At 39.7% G+C, this 26261-nt stretch overlaps 1 protein-coding gene across 2 annotated transcripts in view; it reads left to right on the top strand.

Annotated features, from left to right (window-relative positions):
- Positions 1-23895, top strand: part of LOC145414858 (serine/threonine-protein phosphatase 2B catalytic subunit 2-like) — a 512474-nt gene extending 488579 nt beyond the window's left edge. Inside the window, exons 10-15 of one of the 2 annotated variants that reach the window (XM_080284278.1) lie at positions 369-446; positions 7267-7290; positions 9025-9106; positions 13336-13433; positions 20564-20822; positions 21023-23895. In XM_080284278.1, coding sequence (XP_080140404.1) covers positions 369-446; positions 7267-7290; positions 9025-9106; positions 13336-13433; positions 20564-20754 — 473 coding nt within the window. In that variant the 3' untranslated portion in view covers positions 20755-20822; positions 21023-23895. The remainder of the gene's footprint in view (positions 1-368; positions 447-7266; positions 7291-9024; positions 9107-13335; positions 13434-20563; positions 20823-21022) is intronic. The other variant, XM_080284279.1, reaches the window with a different exon arrangement.
- The last annotated feature ends 2366 nt before the right edge of the window (positions 23896-26261 follow it).

Raw genomic sequence — 26261 nt, 5'->3', positions numbered from 1 at the left:
GTTATACAAATAAAGCATAGCAGTCAGACCCATATGACTCACATTGAGATGTTGGTGCCTGAGGTGAGGCTACCATAGTCCACTGTGAAGGTATTTTTGGGTAGATTACCAACATACTCTGCCTGGTGGCATTGCATGACTAAACTATCATACATTACCCATAATTTGTAGTTTAATTTATCTTTGCAATGTTGAGTGATAAATTAAGATGCAAATGTTCACTGACAAAATTTTGAACTGTTATATTGTGATCCCTGTCTCTTAACACTGAAGTATGGTATGGCAAAAATGACAGCAACAACCATACCATTTTTGAAAATCAAGTAGCAGTGAGATGGTGTTTTGGTGACATTATATTATACCCACAGTGACGGAGATGCTGGTGAATGTTCTCAACATCTGCTCAGATGATGAACTGATGGATGGCGAGGAGTCACTGGATGAAGGTAGGTTTCCCTTAGATGTTTTGCTGCCAGCCTATTCATGGGGTTTAGACTAGGGCTTGACCTGGGATGACCTGATTTAGGAGTAGATTTGACCTGGAAGTACAGTTGTCAACCCAGGGGCTATAATTGGCCCAGGTTAAAGATGACCTGGGATAGGGCTGAACTGGGGTTGAGTACAGCTGCTGTGGCCATGGGCTTAGAGTGGCAACCCCAGTAATGTAACAAAAATGTAGGTCAGATGGTTAAGATGACAGTTTTGCCACTAGCTCCAGTCAGTCCACTTCATTTGGAAAAAAAAGGTAGAGTTTTTAAAGTTTTCACACCTTCTGGATGCCAACTTTCAACCTGATATTTGCACAGCAGTTTGGCTGCTCAATTTTCATTTGAATGAGGCAGGGAGTCAGAACTTGGGAAATGTGTCTTAAGAAGGTTGATTTGTCAGAATAATTTAACACCTGTATTTTTTGCACCTTTTTGTGCACCTTCAGTATTTTTTTTTTTTTTTTTTTTCACAATCATGCATATTACTACACTTGTTGCTAATGTATTACCAACCTTTGAATTGCTAATGTATTACCAGCCTTTGAATAATATTCTCATCATAGATCAGTAAGGAAACATTCATCTTCATTGTACTTCTTTATCTGCAATTTCAGTCAACATGTCTTTCCTTTTTAGGGTGTGATTCATATCAGATTTGGATTTTTAGATTTTGCTTAAAGTTTTTACTTTTTTAAAGCATAGTTTTATATTTTTGTACTATATTTCTGTTTTGCATGATAATATTTAAGTATTTCTCTTAAGTCTGCTGATAGGGAAGTAGTTGGAGTTTGCTGCAAACCACCAGAGTCATGAGAAAACTGCACAGTGATGAGAAACATAAGTTATATCCCATTCATGTGCATATGAGTTCTTTAATCAGCACTTTCATAAACTGATCATACTTAACTCAAATTCATGTGATAAGTTTTTGTTTTCATATTTTCCCAATTTCTGGCTGCTTCTGCCGCACCTCTTGTGAATGCATTCCATCTAGACTTAAGTGGGCTCTAGCTGGGTTATGTAATCTTGTGTGTCCTTGAGCTTGTCTGTGGGAAGCCTAAAGTTAGTTCATAAAGGAGCTCAGAGTCATGCTGTGTGGTCAAGCATTTGAACCTTCTCCACATACTTTCCAGCTTTTGGTTTCTTCAGCTAACTTCTTTCAGGGGTATTACTTATTTTTATTTGCTCTATACCCTCCTTAAGCTCTTCAGTTGTGATAGTTTTGCGTTAGTAAAACTTTAACGTTTTTTTTTTTTTTCTCAACACAAGATAATGTAACAGGCCTGGAGAATCTTTGCTAGATGCATTTTCTATCAAGAAAAGAAGAGTATTAGTCTGTTTATACAGTTCTGGAAAACATTTGAATTACTGTACACAAGTTGTATATCTGAGAAAAATGTAATTATAGATTTTCTGCAGCACAGTACTACAAATTTCTGTTGCTAAAAAATGAAAATTTTTCTATGTAAATTGTTTTACAGTAATACATATCTTATACTAAAATCTATCTATCTATCTAAATATCTATTGCCAGATGCCATAATCCTGTAATGGGTGGCCGTTTGACTTTGAGTTATTTGTTTTATGGGGAGGGGCACTAACCCTCCACCAACCCACTTGACATGTAGGGAGCACGTATGGTTTGGTTATATGGTTACCATCCAGCGTTGTAAATGGTTTCCTGGTTTACAGGAAACCATTTGGCTTGACACTCAATGTAAAACCACCCATAAAGGAAAGAAAAGCAATAATAAGAGACAGGAAAGATGGGAAAAAATGGAAGAGAGGAGGACAGACACAGAAAAAGAATGATAACGGCTAAGGAAGAAGTAGGCAGCACTACATCGAGTGAGTGGGTGATGGTCGCCACCACCTACCACTATACTTATTTTAAATGGCACAGTCAAGAAAAGTGCAGTACAGAGTGTTCTCCTGCTGGAAGTTTAATAACTTAGTTAACATGAAATCCCAGATCTATGCCCGAGAAAAAGTAAATTTTTATATTAAGAAAAATAAAAATTCTTCATTTGGTGGAATGTGTTCCAGAGCAAACATAAGTGGCTTCCTTATAAGTTTTGGACTACAAGAAAGTTGAAAATATCAACATTGAACATTTTCACAGTACTGTATTAGCAAAAATTGTACTTAAAATAGAAGAATTCTTTATGAAAACAACTTTGACATTATTTCAGGTACTTGGTGAACAAAGCTTTGCTTCCATTTTGCTGTAAAGAAGGAAAGTATGGTACAATATCAAAAACCATCTATCTTTTCACAGTGTGTGGGAAATTCCCTAGTATTTTCTTTATTTACAGCTAAATCTAGGAAAAATTATGCTTAAATAGAAGAATACTGTATGAAAACAACTTTGACATTATTTCAGGTACTTGGTGAACAAAGTTTTGCTTCCATTTTGCTGTAAAGAAGAAAAATATGGTACAATATCAAAAACCATCTATCTTTTCACAGTGTGTGGGAAATTCCCTTGTATTTTCTTTATTCACAGCTAAATCAGAGCATAACACTGTTCATCAAGTACATGCTGTTATGTCAGACCTAAGTTCACGCAGTATTAATCTAATTTAAACGTGATTTATGCTGATACAGTACTACAAAAATTATTAGTTTTGATAGTTGCAACTTTCATGTAGCCCAAATCTCACAAGTGGCCAATTTAGTTAGCACTATGAAATTCATGATTATCAAAGGTAGATTCCAGTAAGTAAATCTTTTGCAAAGAATGTTAATGAAGATGTAGATTGCAGAATTCAACAGATTAACTTTGTTGTTTTGTGTGCCATTGATTTGGTTGAAAACATCTTTATAAATGACATTGTTGTAGTTTAAAGTATGAAAGTCATAAGTACAACAGAAACTTAGCCATATGACTTATCAAATAAAAATTACATGCATTGATCCATTTTAAGCTTACTGTTTGTATATGCGGTATATGTTCCCTCAACATTGCTCACAGTTTGTCAGTGTAAGATATCTGCCTGCTCAGTAGGCATGAACTTCCATGCACAGAAAGTTGTGAAAGAAGCAGAAAAGTAAGAGGCTGACATCATTACCTGTAATCATTCAAACACTATGACATTTTAGTCATGCATGCTATTAGTGACCAATAAGACTCCAGTTGTCTGATTAGGGTCAATACTAGTGAGGATTTTGTATATACACACCTTCATGTCTTTACTTTTAACATGTTTTTCACAGCCACTGTATTCTTGTGTGACAGTGATGAATATTGCTTTAAACTTGTGCATGCATCTTTCTCCTAGGAGAGGGAGACAACCAGCAGTGATTGGCAGATGTCCTGTCCAATGAAATTTTTTCATAGATACCTGTCAACTCTCCATTACTAATTGCTTTCATTTTATATTATTTTACCTGAGATTGCCATATTAGTTCCTGTGAATGGTTACAGCTCAGCACATCTGCTGAGTTGGCAATATTGTTAGCTGTACAGCAAATCTGCTGTGTTAGACATATTGGCATAATGATCTATTTGTTTAACCTCATAATTGTTGCTTCAAAATGGGAGATATTCGATCTCTTCACATCTTCATGTCCTGAGTGTTTACCAGTCTTTTCTATTTTCTTTTTGTTCTCATGAATGGTGAAGGGGAAGATGGTAAGACTCCATATTAGTGTCCAAAGGCTGTAGTCTCACTGTAGAAAGTACTATGTGGCCTGTTACTTATAGTAGTTTGAGTGTTTTGTTTTAGTTGTTTTGTCCAAGTTTGCCGGAAGTTTTCCATGAAAATATATCATCCCTTTTGGAATTGAAAAACATTCTCAAGCTATCAGTGTTTAAGAAATATGAAATACTTAATCTGTGAAACTGACACTTGACAGATTATAATACAGGCCAACATAGTTAAGGATAAGACTTAGTTAGATGTACCTTAGTATCTTTGATAGTGGCAAGTTGGGTGGGACCTGCCCTACCAAGCCCGCCCTCACTGCTGAACACCCACCCACACCTGGCCTACACTCACACCTGGCCTACACCCACTCCTGCACGTATACTCAAGTATAGATATGTGTATATATATATATATATATATATATATATATATATATATATATATATATATATATATATATATATATATATATATATATATATATATATATATATATATATATATATATATATATATATATATATATATATATATATATTCATTTTTAACAAGAGCATAATCCCATGAGATATTTACAGATTAGCTGGTGCATAAAGACCTGCACCAGCATTTGAAATTATGAGCAGTTTATAACTGTTGCATAGTCAGTAGAAAAGGAATACATACATACAGAAAACTAGGTATATGAGGAATGCAATTTCAAGCTTATGAAATTATTTCAACATTAAATGTTGAAAATACAGTTTGCCATTAAAAAAAAAAAAAAAAAAAAAAAAAAAAAAAGTGAAGATCCAAAAACATTGGCAAGAACTACTCAGTGAAGCTCAGCAGTGGTTTTACTTCTGATTTTAGTTGGGTATTAAAAATCATCAATCACAATGATGAATAAATCATTGTCCTGTTGGGTTGTTGCTGGTGCTTCTAGATTTTTTTTTTTTTAATAAGCCAATTGTACTTGACATCCAGGATGAAACATTATACTGTACAGTATTGAAGAACCAACAGTAACAAACACAGGAGTTGGATACGATAGGATCATATTGCCAAACTTGATTGCTGAGTGTTTGCACACCCGTGCAGATGAATACAGTACTTCTCGGATGAAATATTTACTTTAGAAGCAGTTTGACAAGCATTTGCAGTTTTTAAAGTAATAGTAATTTACTGGTATTCACACATATTGCAAGTGTAGCCCACAACTGAGAGTGCTACTTTTGGAAACTGTAGGAGTCACAGTTACCATTTTCAAAGGTGACCCTCAGTAACATTGTGTTCACTTGTCAAAACGAAGATACAGTTAGTGATTAATTTTTAAAGTATGGCTCACAATCTCTGGGTTTATATTTGCTACTGAACTTGTATCATATTATTGGACAGCTGGTGCTGGGCAGTGAACACAGGTGAAATTTCAGGCCAGGTATTATGACATGCAGCCATTTCTTTTGGCCTGCGATTGTTAAGAAAAACATCCCAAGAAATATCTGTCTTAAGATCCATTGGAGTCATGTCCCATTCTTTGACTATGTGTATCATAAACAACAGTACTTTCCCTTAGGTAGCATGTTAATAAGGCTAATTCTCTTGTATTCTAGGTACAAAATTAGTCCCTATTATTCTCCACCTAAGATTGTTGTTTATGTTACAGCTAGATGCCATGTCTTGCCTGTCTATGGGGAATACAACTATTTAGATACATCAAGTCACTGGGTGCTTGTCTGGAATGACTGATGCATGCTGACTGGAAATGGCTGGTTGTCAGGTTCTTAATTTGTTTTGTTGACCATAACCCCTTCAGTCTGGTGACGTATTTTTAGATGTGAAGCGTCTCTCGGAGTGGCACTGTCCATCTTTGTCTCATTAACAGCTGTGGACATGAAGTACTCCAGTCCTATAGACTTTAACAACACTACACTACACAAAATTAAACTAAACAACACCACACCACAACACAACACAACACAACGTAACATCACACCATACCACACTATACCATACCATACAACACCACACCACACCATACACCACCACACCACACCACACCACACCACACCACACTACACTACACTACACTACACTACACTACACTACACTACACGACACTACACTGCACCATTGCACTACACACTACACTACACTACACTACACTACACAACACAACACTACACTACACTACACTACACTACACAACACTACACTACACTACACTACACTACACTACATTGCACTATACTACACTTCACCACACAACACTACACTACACATCACCACACCACACCACACCACACCACACCACACATCACTACTTTATGCTATATTACACAACACTACACCACACTGTACTATACTATACTACACCACACCACACCACACCACACCACACCACACCACACCACACTACACTACACTACACTACACCAAGGGCATTAATTGAGGGGCTGTAAAGCTTCCACATCTAGTATTTTTGTACTTGGTTCATTTAGACTTTCTACATTCAGATGATTTTTTTATATAACTTTCAGGAGGCTTTGAGTAGTGGAAGGGTAAGATACAGTCATTATTTACCCATTCACTACAAAAGTCTTGTAAAAGCTGAATAAAATCTGGAGGTAGCAAGAATAAGTCAGTAAAAGACGTCACTGAGTTGAAGGAGTTAACCTACGGTAAGGCAGGATAAAGAAGGGGAATATGTTGGAGCACAGTTTGAATACTTTGAATTTGTTTTGGGCCTTGTATTATGAAGCCACGAACCACAGATGGTTCACTGAAATTGCTCCTTTGTGCCATAAGGAAAATACACCTAACTGATTAGTTTATTCATGGGGGTTTGAAAGACCTACATTCTCCCTGACAAAGAGTGCTCCAAGTTATGAATGACTTTCTAATACTTTAGTCTCAGGTGAGGCTTCAGAAAGATGATCTTGGTTGTTCCAGCACTGTGGTCTTTTTATATCAGTAATATCTTGGGTTTGGCATTCATTTCACTCAAAATGTCTCCAGTATCTTTTTTATCTAGTATTTCCTTTTTCTTTCCATTTCCTGTGGCTTGCGTGCACATAAAATCCAACAAAATCCTGCTTATCTTCTTGGACCTTAATACTTGTTGATACTATTGTGGCAAACATTGCAAGCATCAACAGTGCTAATTGTGCCGGGTAAGTCGAGCACCAGGCATGGACCAAGTAAGAAGATTGCATGACAGTCTGAAATGCTTATACCATGTTTTATTTTCCTGCATGCCTCTTTAACTATTTACCTTTGTATCAGTTTCTCTACCTACTTTCCTTCATGACTGACTCCAATAGGTATTTTTTTTTTAAATATTAAATAACACACAAAAAGGCTACCAGAATAACTGTCATTAGAACTGAGAGTTTGAATGCTTATCACATGAGCTAACCAGCAATGCAGGTCCTGCAATGTTCACAACTAAGTTTGTGCTTGAGGTTGTGATCACTCAGATAATGCTTTTGAGAGTTAGTGGTGTAGGTGAGATGACTAGTTGTGAGTGGCTGAGCTGTTGATAGTTAAGTCCACACCACTAGGTCACTATGGCTGGCAGTCCCAAGCGAAACATAAATGAGTGAAGGTAACAACTGTAGTAGACCTAGACTATGCTTCTGTCTTTGCTTGTGATAATAGTCATGCATTTAGATGGACAATTCATGTCAGAGGCAAGCTAGTTACTGATATTTGTTTGGCATTTCAGTGTAAATGGGAAAACTCTGTGTCCAAATTTGTATAGAAATTTGACATACTTGAAAGCAATGTAATAAAAATCTTGTTGGGAAGTTATACACTGTAATGAGCCTTACACAGAAAACTTTGAAATTGTGGTCATATTTATACAACCATGAAAAAAAGATCTTGTCATGTGAAAGAAGGCTTGCTAAGCTCTACAAAGCAGCAGCAGTTGCAGTAATGTAAAGTAAAGTGCATTCCAGGACTTCAAAAGATGCTGCTGAACATTGCATATGGCAGGTTGTTGATGGCCTGTGAGTGGTTTAAGGGATTTCTTTCATCTTGTTTGCAAAACAACTGTGAAAGAAATTTCAAGGTCTTGCAAGTGTCATCACATCAAATGAGACTGGCATTAGTAGATGATGCCAGAGTACTATGTGGGATGTTCACCTGTTTGTGTTGTCTTGCTAAAGGTGTTGTCAGCAGGGCTTTCCCTAAGATGTGTCATAGGCAGGAAGACAGTTTCCTGGTTCAGTAATTCACAGGAAGTGGCTGATTTTGTTACTGTAAAATATTAATGTTTAGATACTTCATTTTGTTTTATACAGCTGCGTAATATAATGGTACTGTACTGTATATAGTTTTCATTTAAATACTGCGTGTATTATTGATGAAAGAAATATTAAAGTATTTTTTAAGTTTGGTAATTCTTTGTAAATAATACAGTAGCAGAAAATAGGTTGTATCACTGGCACATCAGGGAATGGGGACAGCCCTGTTGTGAGTGTGTGCTACGTCTTACTGATGGGGTGGCGGCCAGTGCACGCCACATTTATGATAACAATAACGTGCTAGTACCTGTAGGTTCAGTGTTTGCATAGTTGTTGCATAATAAGCTACCATGTCACAAGTAGATATTGGATTTTGATATAATATAACAGTTTGCAATTCTAACCATTGTCCTGAAAATAACACGTCTTGAGGTCGAGTTCATCTGTACTTGGTTCAGGGGTAAAGAGTTTATATTAGCAGTTCTTGCAGTCACAGCTTTTGATGACTTTGTTCACTCTTTGCTGTTTTGTGATGGGACATGGAAATGGAACAGTTTTGTGAGGGAACTTTGAAATGGACCAGTTAAATTGTTTAGAAGTGTAACACTTCTTTTTTTCCTTTTTCTTTTTTTTTTTCATTCCTGCAATAAACAACAGAGAAAGGAGCCATGAGGAAGGAGGTCATCCGGAACAAGATTCGTGCCATTGGGAAGATGGCTCGTGTATTCTCTGTCTTGAGGTAAGTCCATTGGTCCATCATCCAGTCCTTTCATGCCCTATCAGCAGCATAGGGGCCCGGAGCTAGGCCACTCATTCCAGACTTTTAATGCAAAAGTAACCAGTTGCTTAAATTACGTGACCAGTAAACCCCCAACCACCTCCTGGAGTTAGACCCTTATGGACCACATCCAGTTTGAGCAGTTTAACCCGATACACTTCCAGGCCTCCTAGTAATGTATATGAGGCATTCAGAAGTAAAGACAGACAAGTGCCAGTATGCCATAGTGAGATTTCAGCATTAAAAGAACTTCCATATTGGGTTTTATTTTTGGTGCTTGTTTTCCTTCACTTCTGAGTACCTCTCATCATGTACTCAAAATACCAAGAGTGAAAACCGTTTAAATTTCTTGACATAATTCATCTGTCATTCATCACCAGTATTTCAAATATATCTAGTGATTTAAGGGCTTCGAGAGTTCCTCTCTTCCATCTCCTCTCCATGAAAATAATTTTAGCCAAATATTGAATTACTTTCAGTGATGAAGGATCAGACTGTGTGGATTGGCAAATTTGGGGGAATTACAGCATGAATATACATCCATCCATCCATCATCTAATCCTATGTTGTCCCATGAGGAGTCTAGGAGCCTGGGACTAGGCAAATTGGTTGTGACATTTAAGATGAGAATGACCAGCCTCACTCATCCCCGAGTGGCATTGTATGGGCAATAGACCCCAACCACCCCTAGGATATAAACCTACACAGGCTCAATCCGAGTGGAGCGCCTTAATTACCCACAACCATCAGGCACCATAATTTGGTTATATGGTTACCACCCAGCATAGTAAATGGCTTCCTAGTGTGGAGGAAACCATTTGGCTTGTTACTCATTGTAAAGTGGCCCATAGGCAGAGGGAAGAGGAAAGAATGAAGGAAAGAAAGAGAGAATAGGGAGTATAAAGTCACCCGTAGGCAGAAGAAGAGGAAAGATGAAGGAAAGAAAGACAGAAGAGGAAGGAAAGAAGAGAGGAAAAGGCAGAGGGCAGACACCCAAAGCAGCACTTCATCGAGTGAGTGAATGGTGAGCTCCCCCACCTACCACCAACAGTATGAATATCCTTTTGGCAGGTTTGGAGGAATGGTGATATGGGTATACAATTTTTATAAGTTGTAGAATATACTGCCAATATTGTGAAAGTGCAAAACTAAGTGAAATAAAACTATTACTGTAGTACTGTACCATAATTCATTGACAAGAAAAGTAAAATTTCTGCCCTGCTAGCTCCTGTTCTGTTGGTTTTAAAAAATGATCACAGTAAAATCCTTTTGTGACAAGATTACTTTTATGATAACTCTATAGTAGCTGTATTACATTTTCTTTTTAATTATTTTGCAGTGCACATACCTCCATAACAACCTGTGTATCAATTTGTTAACTTTTAAATGTACATATTGTGAAATGAAAGACAGTAATTGACTGGACAGCAGAAGCAGTCATTGAAATATCTTAACTTGGGTGTCATATGACAGGAGTCAGGCAGGAGTTTTAGAAACATGAATAAGGTTGCTGAAGGATAATTGATTTCATACAGAACCAGCGTCAGAAATTATCTCCTTCAATCCATTATGTATCATGTACTTTGTATTTTATTGTTGTGGAGTGGATATGGAAGTTGTGTAGATTGGCTTGGGAAGAGGGAAGGGTTCCAGAAGACTGGAAATCAGGTATAATTGTTTCTTTATACAAAGGTAAAGGGGAGAGAGAAGTATGTGGTAACCATAGGGGTATTTGCCTACTTAGTGTGACTGGTAAAATATATGGTAGAATACTCATAGATAGGGTTAGGCATATGACAGAGGAGCTAGTTGGAGAAGAACAAGGGGGATTTAGGAAGGGAAAAGGGTGTGTAGATCAGATATTTGTTCTAAGATGTTTAGTGGAGAAGTATCTAGAGAAGGGAAGGAAAGTGTATGCTGCCTTCATGGACTTGGAGAAAGCTTATGACAGAATAGATAGGCAAGCTATGTGGAAGGTATTAAGAATATATGGAGTGGAGGGGAAATTGTTGAGTGCTGTGAAGAGTATGTACGAGGGAGCTAGGGCTGCGGTGCGAGTGGATGGTGAGCTGAGTGAGTTCTTTGATCTCAGTGTGGGACTGAAACAGGGTTGTGTGATATCACCATGGCTGTTTAATATATACATGGACGGGGTTGTAAAGGAGGTGCAGGGTAGGGCAGTGGATGTGGGGGTGGCTCTAATGAATGAGGGTGAGATTTGGAAGCTTCCGGTGTTGCTGTTTGCTGATGATACAGTACTGTTGAGTGAAGATGAATGGGAGTTGCAAGGTTTGGTGAATGAATTTGGGACAGTGTGTAGGAGGAGGAATCTGAAAGTTAATGTAAACAAAAGTAAAGTTATGGTGTTTGAGAGGAATGAAGTCACAGAGTGTGCAGTGAGGTTGGATGGTGAGGATATGGAGAATGTGAGTGCATTCAAGTACTTGGGTAGTGTGATGAGTAGGGATGGAACTTTGGGGGATGAAGTGCGTGAAAGGGTACAGCAGGGAAGGAAGGTTGTTGGTACATTGAAAGCAGTGATGAGAAATAGGGAGGTGAGTATGGAAGTTAAGAAGTCACTGCATGATAGTATTGTGATCCCTACCTTGACGTATGGAAGCGAGGCATGGACCTTGCAAGAGAGGAACAAGTCAAGAGTGAGAGCAGTGGAAATGAGTTATTTGAGAGGAGCATGTGGAGTGATGTGGAGGGACAGGTTGACGAATGAAGAAGTGAAGGAACGCTGTGGGGTGGATGTGGATGTGGTTGAGAAGATCAGGAGAAATACACTGAGGTGGTTTGGACATGTGAAGAGAATGGAGAATGAAAGACTGACTAAGAGGGTGTATGTAGGTGAGGTGGAGGGAGGGAGAGGGAGAGGTAGACTGAGGATGAGGTGGAGGGAGGGAGTTGAGAGGTATATGAGGGAGGGGGGGGGAGTTGGGGGGAGGGTAGTCAAATGGTGGGTGACAGAGTGACTTGGAGGCGTTTTGTCTGCGGCCACCCTTTGCAGGATTAGGGCGTCGGGCTATAGATAGATAGATAGCTATCTGCAGATACTGTTATTCAGCCAGGGAGGGAGCTTTTGAGCTGGATAGTTTAGGTATAGCCTTCATTAACTCCTTCCTTGTGAGATGTCTCCCTAAAACTGGATAAAATCATTTGGATGCAGCAAGAAAAATAAAAAACCTTCAGATTCAGCTGACAGTGTTACAGGTTATCAAGTCTGCAGAAGTAAAGATGATGATAGATATGTTAGTGGGACAATAGGATGTGTAAGAGTACTGGACACAAGCAGATTTATAGTGAATCCCAAGTTGTAATGAATTTGTCTTTGTAGGAAGGTAGACATAAGACTTTTCGCTCTACTTTACTTGTCCTGATTGGAAAACATGATAACATACCAAGCATTAATATCACTATCATCACTAGGGGGTGTTTTTCTAAGAACAGCAAGAGGCATGGAAAAATTGTGCACTCTCTTTGCCTTTCATCCAGAAAGATATTGGTCATATATATGGTTGTTATTACCTTCTCTATATGCCAGCCTTAATACAAACACTACAACAATTAATTTAGATTGGTGACTCAGTCTGCATCACATGCTTTTATGTACTGCCTGTCAGAATATCCTTGGCATTATCCTGATCATCATCATCATCACCCTGCCACTCTTTTCCACCCACAAATGGGATATGGTACAGTAATGATCCTTGTCAGGTTCAAATATGCTAGTGTTTATGGTTAATGGTAGTTGTGCCTGCTTGTCGTAGGTTCCAGCTTTAAAAATGTCATCTAATATGGTTGTACCAGGGTTTATTTTAGTTTAGACTTAGTCCTCTCTCAGAGGTATATATTTGCTTTCAGATCAGAATCACATTTCAAGTTCAGCATGGTTTGCAGTGTTTAGGAACATAAGATATTCTAGTACAGTATACTTTATAATACAGTAAATTATTTCTTAGCCCCTTCATTCCCCCCCCCCCCAGATGAATTAATCCACCTTAGGAGAGATTTTTCAAACTGGAGGGATTAGATGGAGCCTTCATGCACTCTTTGACAAAACAGATGTCACCCCTTAGTGGAATATAATTATCTGAAAGTGACAAGAATAAATGGGTAAAAAGTCATCAGAGTGGAGGGGTTATTATGTAGACTTTCTGATGTTACATTCTGATTGGTGTTTACAGAGAGGAGAGCGAGAGTGTGTTGCAGCTGAAGGGCTTAACTCCTACTGGTGCTCTGCCTTTGGGAGCCTTGTCTGGTGGAAAAGCCTCCCTCAAGAATGGTGAGTGGAAATTTTCATTCATTCATTCATTGCCAGATGCCATGTATCCCACATGGGGTGGCCAAGGGCTTAGAGTTAATTGTTTTACAGGGAGGGGCACTAATCCTCCACCAACCCCGCTTGACACGTAGGGATGCCAACAGCATCTGGTGTTCCCAGGCGGTCACCCATCCAAGTACTAACCAGACCCAACGTTGCTTATAAATACTGTACTTATATCCCACTGTCAGCATGTAAAAAATTTTGCAAAGTTGCTGTATTTATTCCCAGTTTATTAACCCCTAAAGGTTGTTCCCCGTGCTGGAACGTGTGTCATTGGGATGACAGTCCCTGTTCCAGAATGTTTAGACACTCTTACATTCTCAGCCACTGCTGTACAATTAATAATCGTAGGACATTGGAACACCACTCATTTTAAGGCTAAAGAGTTGTACTTTGCTGGGTTTAAAGATTTTTATGATAAGTTTAATAGTTAATATGGGAGCAATTTTTGAAAAATTACCAATTTTTTACAAAAAAATGCCTACTCCTGACAGTTGATTAAAAAAAAAAAAAATGCCCTACCCCAAGGAGTTAATCATTTTTCATTCTTTTAAAGGGGACATAATTTTCAGCGAATGGTAGTGATGCTCACAAGGTACAGTTAATTCAGGATCAAGCAGTACAGTCATCCCATAGCTGTAGCGCATCATTTTATCACTGCGAGATTAAAATCAGCACTCATGCCATTATAGTGCATTTTTTGGTTCGTACACCAGTGCTGGGCCGACCCCAAGACTCACAAACATACGCATTCACACAGTTGCCTGGCACATCAGCCCATGACATCATCATCCAAGTGAGCTGTTTTCATTAGCCATCAAAGCTCATTTTCATTGGGTCACACCATCACAGGTGGGGTAGAAGGCGAGTTTCGCCAAGCTATTCCCACACCCCAAAGCAATGAACTGCAAAAATCGGGGTCAGATGTTTTATATAATTATATTCAGTTACACATATTGAAATGCATATTTTTGTGTTTAATGTACTGTATACAGTACAAATCATATTAATATTGTGACAAGTACAGTACTGTACTCAAATAATGTTACAAGCATAGAATTTACTGTTTACAGTACATTTCATATTCATCCATCCATCCATCCATCATCCAATCCTACATTGCCTCATGAGGAGCATAGGAGCCCGGAGCTAGGCAGTTGGTCCCGACATTTAAGATGAGAGTGAAATTCATATTATGAAATAATAATAATATTTCATATTAACATTGTGACGAATAAAATACTGTACTCAAATCATTTTAAAAGCACAGAAGTAGTATACAATTGATGTTGGTTTGACCTGCTTATGTTTACAACCAAGCCCGCCACTCACACAAGGTCACAGACATCCACACATTAGTTTAAACAACAGAAATACTTACCAATTCACTTCCTGCTCTTCCTGGGTGTTTTCTAGACAGTATTTTTATAATTTTTTTGGTGGAAAATGATTGTTTACTTTTTATTTCCTTTTCCTAGTTCATTTTATCAGTGTTCATTCCAGTTCACCCATGTTTATTTCCCAAGCATAATGACATGCTTTCTAAAGCCCCCTGAGATCTGCCAAAATTTATTGTTACTAACCTAACATTACATGTTCATAACATAACCTTACTTAACATAAATTGTCAAACATAACAATTTATTGTAACCTAACCAAAAATATTTTAACCACTCTCAACCTAACCGAACCTAATGTAACCCAACCCAATTTAAACCAACCTTATTTAACTATAACCTAACTCAATCTAATCCAGTTTAAATTGACCTTAGTTAACCATAATCCAACTCTGTCTATCCATCCATCCATCCATCCATTATCCAATCCTACTTTGCCGCATATGGAGCATAGGAGCCCAGGGCTAAGCAGTTAGTCCCGACATTTAAGATGAGAGTGACCAGCCTCACTCATCCCTGAGTGGCATTACATGAGCAGTCAACCCCAACCACCCCTTGGATATAAACCTTCATTGGCTTAATCCGATTGGAATGCAATAATTACCCACTAAACCACCAGGTACCAAAATTTGGTTATATGGTTACCACCCAGCATAGTAACTGGTTTCTTGGTGTACAGGAAACCATTTGGCATGTCACTCAGTGTAGAGTCACCCACAGGCAGAAGGAAGAGGAAAGAATAAAGGAGAGAAAGACAGAAGAGGGAGTGTAAAGTCACCCGTAGGCAGAAAGACAAGGAAAGAATGAAGGAAAGACAGAAGAGGATGGAAGGAAAGAAGGATATAACCTGTCCTAACCAGTGGTAATGTAACCTAATTTGCCGGAACAGAAATAAAAATGAATTTCAGTACTGTTGAGTAGGGCATTCACCATCCACTCACTCGATGTAGTGCTGCTTTTTGGTGTCTGCCCCTTCCTCTCCTCCATCCTTCTTTCCTTCCACCTTCTTCTGTCTTTCCTTCATTCTTTCCTCATCCGGCTGCCTACGGGTGACTTTACACTCCATCTTCTTTCTCTCTTTCCTTCATTCTTTCTTCTTCCTTCTGCCTGTGGGTGACTCTACACTGAGTGACAAGCCAAACTGTTTCCTGTACACCAGGAAACCATTTGCTGAACTGAGTGGTAACCATATGACCAAATTTTGGCACCTGGTGGTTAGTGGGTAATTATGGTGCTCCAGTCGGATTGAGCTGGTGAAGGTTTATATCCAAGAAGTGGTTGGGGTTTATTGCTCACATAATTCCACTCAGGGATGAGTGTGGCTGGTCACTTTCATCTTAAATGTCAGGACCAACTTGCCTAGTTCTGGGCTTCTACACTTCTCATAGGGCAGTGTAGGATTGGATGATGAATGAATGAATTGAGCAAGTGTCTGCCATTATGTTCAAGAAACAACATGTGTCGGGAGAACAAAATACTGTGTGGATAAATACAGTAGGGAAATAAAATTGCCATAAAGCAATCATTTAGCACTATAAAAATAATCAAAAAATGTGGAAAACAAAGTGTAAGAATAAAAAGTGAACTGGTAAGGTCTTTCTGCTGCTTTAAGTAAACCGTACTTTTACCTCAACAAGTCTACAATTAGGGGACAAGGCGGGTGGTTGATCAAGGGTTTGATTAGGTACATGTACCCAGTATTCCCCCTTTTTGTTACTGAGGTGGTTTGGACATGTGTAGAGGATGGAGAGCGAGAGACTGACGAGGAGAGTGTATGTGAGTGAGGTGGAGGGGGGGAGAGGAAGGGGGAGTCCAAGGATGAGATGGAGGGATGGAGTGGAGAGGTATATGAGAGAAGGGGGACATGAGCTGGGAGCAGGGCAATGAAATGGTGGAGAACAAGGCGACATGGAGGCGATTTGTTTGTGGCCATCCCTTACAGGATTAAGGCATCTGGCAATAGATAGATAGATTCATGACCTTCTTGTAACAAACCATATCAATGTCTGTTTCTGGTACAGTGCTTTACATTTAGTGGGTCTAAATTGTCATAAAACAGAATTGGAGTTGGATCTTGGGTGCCTGAGACCAGTTAGGATAAATCTTATAGGTTCTGAGTTTTCCATATCGCTAATTTTCATTATCATGCACCATGTGCAATACCAGTTTTGTGCGATAACCAAGGGATGACAGTATTATGGAATGATAGTTGGAAACAAGTTTACAAGGTAAGCTGAAATGTGATGTCCATTTATAATGAAACTGAAAGAATGGTTATGATTATGATGGTTATGATTGCTTTGTTCTGGCAGCCCCTCATGAAACCATGTTATGGAACATTATGAATACAGTACAGTATATGTTGGAAACAAGTTTACAAGGGAAGCTGAAATGTGATGTCCATTTAAAATGAAACTGATAGAATGGTTATGATTATGATGGTTATGATTGCTTTGTTTTGGCAGCCCCTCATGAAACCATGTTATGGAACATTATGAATACAGTACAGTATATGCTTATGTGTATAAAATTATGTTTGCCATGGAACTTACATATGATAAACTCCCCCTCTTTCAGAGCACCCTCACTCCTCACCTCTCCTTCCCTCAGTAAAGAGAGAGAGAGAGAGAGAGAGAGAGAGCACCATGGAGACATGACACATCTCAGTTTCAGTCCAACATTCAAATAAAGAACTCATTTATATCACTAACTACATGCATTGCAGCCCTAGCACCCTTGTACATATTTGTACTCTTCACAGCATTCAACAGCTTACTGTCCACTCTATATATTTTTAATACCTTCCATAGTCATTAGGTTCATGAAGGCATCCTACAACTATGTTCCCTTCTCTAGTTACTTTTCACTAAACATCTTAGAACAAACTTGATCTGTGCAGCTTCGTGCCTTCCCAAAATCCCCTTGTCCTTCTCCATCTACATCCGTGATTGTTTTCCTAATGTCAAAAAGTGTCCTACCATATATTCTTCCTGTTACGCCGAGAGGACAGATGCCCTTATGATTCCCACAGATTTCTGTTTCCCCTTTTCCTTTGTATAGGGGAACAGTTATACCCAACTTTCCATCCTCCTAGACCCAGTCTTCCTTCTGAGCCAGTCTGCATCTCTTCCGTATCCATTCTGTCACTGCCTCTCCCACATATTTCAACATTTCATTACACACACCATCAGTTCCTAAATCTTTCCATGTTTTGACTTTCTTCATTGCTTCAGGTACTGTACTTTCATCGTACTGACTTCTTCCTCCCTATTCTCCTCTCTTCTCCCAGCCATTCCCCAACCTCCTATACCTGCACTACATTTGTTCTTTATGTCATTGTTTATAATTTACTGCTCCAGCAGGAGCCTTAAACTCATCTGAAGGTTAACCTGATAGTCTGTAGTTTTTTTTTTTTTTTAAATGCAAGGAAGGAGCCAGAGGCTAGGAGCCTGTATATTGTTCCCTCCAAGAAAAAAGAAAAACAAGATGTAACGAGAAATTGAAGATCTGTTCAATTTGAGATGCCTGGACACACTGTGTTTAAAAGACTGGAAGTAGTAGCAATACAGACAGAGGAAGACAGTTCCAGAGTTGACCTGTTGCATACATGAAGGGCTAGGAGTAATGGTTAACTCTTCCATTAGATAGTTGAACACAAAAGGGATGAGAATTTGTTGCCAGACAGGTGCTGCTCGCCTGCCCTGTAGTTGTGGAGGGATGCAAGCAAACAGTTTAGAGGAGCAGTGACCATTGAAGTAGCGATAGAAAAAGAGATATAGATACAACAGTGCGGCAAAGAGATAGAGGTTGAATGGAGCCAGTAAGAGGAGGAGAGTTAATGAGACAAAAAGCCTTTGACTCCACCTTCTTCAGAAGAGCTGTATGTGGGGAGCCTCCCCACACATGAGTTGTACTTCATCTGCAGCACACCATCTTCCTTTTGGGGGGAAAGGGGGAGCTTTGAAGGACATTCTCATCTTCCCAATTATATTGGTGCCATCACATGAAGGCATCCCTCTCCAGCTTCCAGTGTCATACTGAAGGGGTTAAATGTGTCCAGTGGCATATTTTGTTTTTGTTATCCCACACACTTTGGCCATATACCTCCATCCATCCATCGTCCAATGCTGCATTTCCCCATGAGAAACGTAGGAGCCCAGGGAAAGGCAAGTTGGTCCTGACATTTAAGATGAGAGTGACCAGCTTCACTCATCCCTGAGTGGCATTATGTGAGCAATAAACCCTAGCCACCCCATGGATATCAACCATCACTGGCTCAGTCCGATTGGAGCACCATAATTACTCACTGAACCACCAGGCGTCAAAATTTGGTTATATGGTTACTACTCAGCGTAGTATATGGTTTCCTGGTATACAGGAAACCATTTTGCTTGTCACTCAGTGCGGAGTCACCCACAGGCAGAAGGACGAGGAAAGAAAGAAAGATGGAAGAGAGCGTAAAGTCACCCGTAGGAAGAAGGATGAGGAAGGAATGAAGGAAAAAAAGACAAAAGAGGATGGAAGGAAAGAAGGATGGAGGAGTGGAAAGGGCAGACACCTGAGAGCAGCACTACAATGAATGAGTGAATATGTGAGCACCCCATATAAAGAAAAAAAAAATTACATCATCATTCCTTTGAAGAATAATTTTGAGGTATTCTTCAATATGTCTAAGGGATCGTATCATATCATTCGTATTGTTTATAAATGCTCCGCCATGCTTGCATACATCCACCTTGGTCACCTAGATGATGATTAAGTGACCTAGGCCCATGCATGCAAGCATGTTGGAGCATAAAAGAAAAACTGATGCCCTAATCAACTAGTCATGTTGTGGTGATTTCCAACAAAACCCTGATTTATCACTTTAAATGTTTGTTAAATAATGAACATCTACACATTTAACTATTGAAATTTATTAGGATCATTAGAAAAACTTAATACAAATTCACTTAACACTGTTGCTGATTTAATGAATGTGGTGTGCAGTAAATGCTGTATACTGTAGGATCAGGGTATTACAACTGGAATTGATAATTAGCAAGTTCCTGTACTTCAGTTTACCTAGTTTCATTATTAAGTGTGTTTTGTGTAAATGATATGGAACAGAATAGTTAACTGTGGAGGTTAGAAGAGAATGTCTTGTTACATAATGCCATATGGGTGCAAGACACTGGTACGGTTTGAGGTTGAAGCCAGACTAAGAGCAGTAAAACTTATTTGCTGTCAAATATGAGGACTGGGCAGATTGGACAGGATTAAAAATAGTTTGATATATGGCAGGTGGTAAGGTCAGTTGATAAAACAACAAAAATAATTGTGCATCAGTCATACTGCCTCATAGAAGGTATGGATATAGTGAGGATGGGGAAGAGGCACAGCACTGTATATGTTTTAGTGGGGAAATGTCAGTGACCAAAAGGATAAGATACTATGTAGTTCATTCACTTTAACTTGGTAGATTTTTGTCCTTTTGCAGCATATTTCTTGTACCGGTACCTCAGTGGCAGAAGAAGAGATTACTATGGTTCTGCATCCTTTCCATAGCACTGCTTCGTGACCAGTACTGTATTCTGCTGTTACAGCAATCCTGGTGGAGAGTTGGCAGTTTTATGCTTGGTTAAAGTGAACAGAATATAATAAATGAATGTGAGTTATTTTTTTTTTTAACACATTTCATACTCCTTACAGCCATGGCTGGTTTCTCACCAAACCACAAGATTACATCATTCGCGGAGGCTAAAGGTCTGGATGCCATGAATGAGCGTATGCCACCTCGTAAGGATGCACCTGCCATTACCCAGCCTGTCTCCTCGCCCACGGCCCCTGAGGACGCTGACAAGTCCAACTCCTCCAACACAGCACCCAACACCCATTTGTGAAACGCGCAGCCTCAAGTACATGAACAGTGAGGGCCGCCAGTTGAAGCAGAGTGTGGGCGCAGGGTTGGGTTAGTGACCAAATTTTGTTCTCATGTTTATGTTCAGGTGCTTTACTAAACTTTGTTAAGTTTGGTATTAGTTTATTGTTCAGTATTTATATGGAATGGCTAGTAACTTTTATATTACTTTGTAAACTCTTTATTATTGTTTTTCTTGTACATCACCAGTGTTGGTATAAAGGCTTTATGCCACAACTATACTGTTACAGACTGGCGCTGTATATGATTGTACGTGATGAAGGGTCAACATCTTGCTGATCTCAAGTGTGGAGTGGCAGCACAGGGTGAGGCTGCCTGGCCAGGTCATGGTTGTGATGCAAGTGTTGCCTCAGCCCCTGGTGGGCCCCTCTGGCCAGCCAACCCCACTGGGCCTACTGCCAAACCAGGCCGGGCCGGGCCACGGTCAGTGCTGCTGCCATAAAGGTGCCAGGACGAGTGGTAGTGTGGCCCAACCGATCCCAGGTCACAGCACCACCTGCTGCTGCTAGACATTATTGACCCGGTCATCCAACCCTCTCCAGTGTCCTCCTCCAGTACACTGTCAGACTATACCCACTGTGTTGCCTACACTGTTGGCTTTCTGTTACACCCTCCCTCCCCATGTGTTGGTGATGTAAGGCAGGACCCTGAGTGTTGGTGTGGAGCCAGGGCCCTGTGCCCTACCAGCCAGTGGTGAGGGGTGTGAGCTACAGTAGTGTGAGGCGTGTGACTGTGTGAACCCTCCAGTAAGGCCGTAATGACCAGGAGTCACCAGCTGCAGTGTCTGTCCAGGTTGTGTCACATGACTAACAATGATACGTCTACTTGAAACATTACTCACATTATCTAAGTGAACCTGTTCATAAATTGACAAAATCATGTAAATAGTCTTTCTTTATGATTGTGTATAGCATGCTTGAATAATTGCAGACTGTCGTACAGCCTCTCTAAGCCCCCTCTGTAGCAAGACAGCAGCCTGTGTATTGGTCCAATGGACTGTTGGCAAGCTTTTTCCTGAATATCTGCCATCAATTTGACGTATAAGGATGCAATACATTTTGGCCTGTGTGCAATATATCCTCATTCTCATCTAGATTCCCCAATTCTCTTAGGTTAGAATGATAGCTTGTCATCTCTTAATCATTGTTCTGTGGCTCCTCAAAATGTTATTTCTATAAGTTTAATACCATGTAGTCTTAAGTCATTCTACAGAGGGAATGGTGTACATGCATCATTTAAGCAACATATTTCCAGGATTATAAATCCTCATGTAAGTCAGTCCCTCTGCCATAACCATTATATGTTAAAAGATGATCCTGTTGCTAAAGGACATTGTCTTCTTGATGGTAATTTTCATACATGCAACTGTTTTGTCATGTGAGACTGTAGGATTCATATTTATCAATTCTGCCATATTAAGTGTTATATAAAAGATAACTATTACTAATATAATACTGGTAAGTCTTGTTTTGAAAATGCAAATTTTATGCCTTTTTCCAAACCAAAGTGTCCTAGTCATATTTCTTGGAAACAAGGCAACGTGGCCCGGACTGTGACCTGCAGGGCCCAGCAGTGCCCTCCCCTCCCCCTCCTCTTCCTTTCTTTCCTGCCTTTCCTATTCTAGCATTTCCCTCTCAGCATTGCCTTCTTCTTTTCTTTTACACTTCTTACCTCTCATCCCTTCCTAATTCGTACCCCAGTGACCTATCGACCCTTTCCTTTCAACCTTCCCCATTCTGTGTAGAGTGTGGCCTAGCCAGTTATGCTCTTCCCTAGCCCTCGTCTGTCCCCTTTCCCTCCCAGTGTTGTAAGTGTTGAAACAGAAATATACAAAAAAAATACATACTAAAGGGAATACAGTTTAAACATTGTGTAAAACACTCACTCATTTTTCACTTTTAAACTTTGCTGGTTGGTGTAAATTTTGAACATGCAAGTAGCCCTAAACTATTTTATCTTGTAGCTCATAATACCTTGAAAAATATTTGAATGTGCATTGAAAGTGGTTATGATGCTATGTTAATATTTATCCTGGTAGTTAAACATAAAATTGAATTTGAATATACTTTGATTGTGAGATAGGTGTTGATTGCTTCAATCTGGTATAAATATATTTTTTCTTGTGAAATAGTCTCTAAGTTTCTCTTGTTACCCTGTTCATTAATACATCCTCTAGGAAGTGTCAAATGTTGTATATTATAAGTATAACCTTCCATATTATTTTTACAATTTGATGCTGTTGTTTTGTTGTCGGTCCAAAGCATAAGCTCCTTCAAGCCAAGCTTTTAAAGGTCAAGATGTCCAGATTGCTGCAGGGAAGCTGTCAACTCAGATGTAACTTTGGCTGTGTTAGTCTGCTTCAAGGTGAATTCACTTTCAGGAAGGTATAAATTTGCAGAAATTTGGAAAAGTCGGACAAAGTCCTAACATTAGGCTGAATTACAGTGTTTCAAAAAGTGAAAGTAATGTACAACATGCACTAAAAGACACTGAAAAATTCTCACAGGATTCACCCAAATATAGTCATGAGGAACAACCTTTGATGCAATTTGAAGCTGGAGTGTACATAGTTGAAGCCTTGTGCTTAGGACTGACACACATCCAGCACATGCAAAGGTGTTGGTGCAGTAGGCGAGAGATCCCTTTTGCATTCTGGACCCATCCTGACCCTGTAGCCGCGACAACAGGTCAGTCCGTGAGAGGCCCACCCAACGTCTGCTTCCTCATGCAGTGTACAGAGAAGCCTGTTTATCCCCCATCCCCATCCCCCCCCCCTCGTGTAAAACATCAGTAAGAGATAATAATAATATAATAATAATAATAATAGTAAGACGTTAATCATTATAAACTCTTTCTCTCAAGTGTTAAATAATAACTAATGCTAAGCCATAATCATGACCTGTATCAGTGTGTTACAAACTACAGCCTTTGTGCTACTGTTTTATACTTCTCAGCATCTCTTGCCTTTGTGGTGTACTGTAATATAATTAGTTATATAGCATGTTTATTCTTTTTGTTTAACTGTTCTAATTCAAAAGATAATTATGACTGGACGTTTGCATTGTTTCGACATTGAGATTCTAAATAAACTCTAAGAATCTTTCATGTGTCTTTTATTACCAGTAATCCTTTGGACAGCACCGTTTAAGGAGAAATTTCACTCATACTTGGGAATGCAATACAGTACATCCCCCAGTACGTGAAACCCCTTGTGCAGGAGGACCTATTTTTAACATTTTCCTAACCAGAGTACGTGAGCCACACCCACATGACGCGAGGGGGCAGGAAAAAACTGCTCAAAACTGGTGTTTTCCGGTGTGAACTCCAAGAGCGACACCTGCCTCTCCACTATGCGCCACCCTCATCATCCATTACATTCAGTGGCCACCACAAAGTCAGGAACCCAAGGAAGCAGTGCCTTCTTCTGCAGAGCCAATTTTCCTGGGGAGGAACTAGAGGATGAGGTGATGTCAGTGGTGTCATCAATAGACTTTGAAGGATTCATGGAGGAAGTGAGTGAGGTGGCTTGTGAAAGTGTTGGTGAGGCAGGTGGTGCAGCTGGTGGTGCACTGGGTGGTGCTGCGGGTGGTGCAGGGGGTGCACATTAAGTGCCTCACCCTGCCTCGGAACCCCCATCTTACATCCATCAAACCTGTTGTCTTTGCTTAAGGTGAGCAACCATATTCTTGTTATTACAGTTATATCTTAAGTACCTATACTATACTATATATGTCTTGGATATTTTCCCTCAAACGGGTCAAGAAGGTCACTAATAGAGGGGGGTGCCGCCCATAAGTTAATTTTCCTATTAGTTTATGTATTCCTAGTACGCGAAATCCTACTACGCGAGCACGTTGCTGCCCATAGAGGCGCATACTAGGGGGATGTACTGTATTTGGTAAAAGCTGAATTTTGCATGAATGACACTGATGTAGTGGTAAGTGATGGTACCCACCATCCACATATTCAACGTAGTGTTGCCTTCACATGACTCTACAATGGGTGACCTGCCTGTATGTTTCCTGTAACCCATGAAGCCAGTGCAGTACTACATTAGGTGATAATCATTTAACTGATGAACGAATGCCTGGTGGTCAAGCAGAAGTGCATCAACCGGAAGAGGTCCTTACAGGTCTATGATTTAGGGGTGGTGTTCAAGGCCATTACTAACAAGCCATGCCGCAGGAGCCTATGCTTTTGATTGGGTAGGTAAAGATTGAATGATGTATAGATGGACACAATGCCATGTAGGTGCAAATGACTGATCACCCTTGCTGCACATGTCTGAACTATGAGCCCCTACACTTCTGATAAAAACAGGCGGTAAAGGGTTACATGGATGGAGAGAAGTGTACAGTAAAACCCTTTTAAGACAGGCTTCTGTTGAAGGGGACAAGTAAAGTGAAATGAGCATTTCCAAAGTGAGTATCCATAGCCAAGCATGGGCCCATAATCTTACCACTGTTTGCTTGCGTGCCCTCATCTTTCGATGCTGATTGAATAAAACCCTGCAAATTTTTAAAATAGTGGAATATGTATTGGTATGCAGGTAAATTATTAAGTCATGGTACTAAATCATAAATTTCCTGTATGATGGAAAACATGTTATGATAGGAACCTTTCCCTCCAATTAGTCTGCCTTAAAGCATTTTAGTGTATTAACAATGAGCTTGGTGGTAGTGGTGGTGACCATCATTCACTCACTTGATGTAGTGCTGCTTACTTCTTCCTTCACCTTCATCATTCTTTTTGTGTCTGTCCTCTTCTCTTCCTCTTTCTCCATCTTTCCTGTCATTTTTTATTATTGTTCTTTTCTATGCAGGTGGCTATACATTGAGTGACAAGCCTAATGGTTTCCTGTAAGCCAGGATGCCATTTACAGTGCTGGGTGGTATCCATATAATCAACACATACATGCTCCCTACATATCAACAAGTGGGTTGGCAGAGGGTTAGTGCTCCTCTACGTAAAACCACTAACTCAAACAGCCACCCCTTATGGGATTATGGCATCTGGCTATAGATAGACAGATAGACTAAATAATAAATTTGCTATGCAGCAATCCCTCGATTATCTGTCATAATAGAGCCAAAGGCATGATCGAATACAGGCAATGTCCGGATATGGAGCAATATCCTCTACTGTACCCATACCCTACCTATATCCATACTCAAACTATATGTACAATACCCCTCCTAATTTTGGCAGTGTTCTTGGTTTTTTGGCTGTTTTTAAACATCAAGACACACATTGCAATATGCAACATAATCCTAAACTAAGAAAACACTGCATAGACAAAAAAAAACTACAGTTAAGTCGCCCATGGCGCGTGCTGCTATGGCACGGTTTTCTATGACACGGCAAGGTGCCAGACCCAGAAAAACGAACCACGTGCATAAACTATACGTATGACGCAGGCATGGCAAGGTTTGAAACACGTGGGTTTGAACATGCCTTGACACCTGTTGC

The sequence above is a fragment of the Coenobita brevimanus genome, chromosome 101 (assembly GCF_032717465.1).
Source record: "Coenobita brevimanus isolate Jiangsu-jjx chromosome 101, ASM3271746v2, whole genome shotgun sequence".
NCBI lineage: Eukaryota > Metazoa > Arthropoda > Malacostraca > Decapoda > Coenobitidae > Coenobita > Coenobita brevimanus.
The sequence above is the reverse complement of the archived record's forward strand: the minus strand, read 5'-3'. Positions and strand labels throughout refer to the sequence as shown.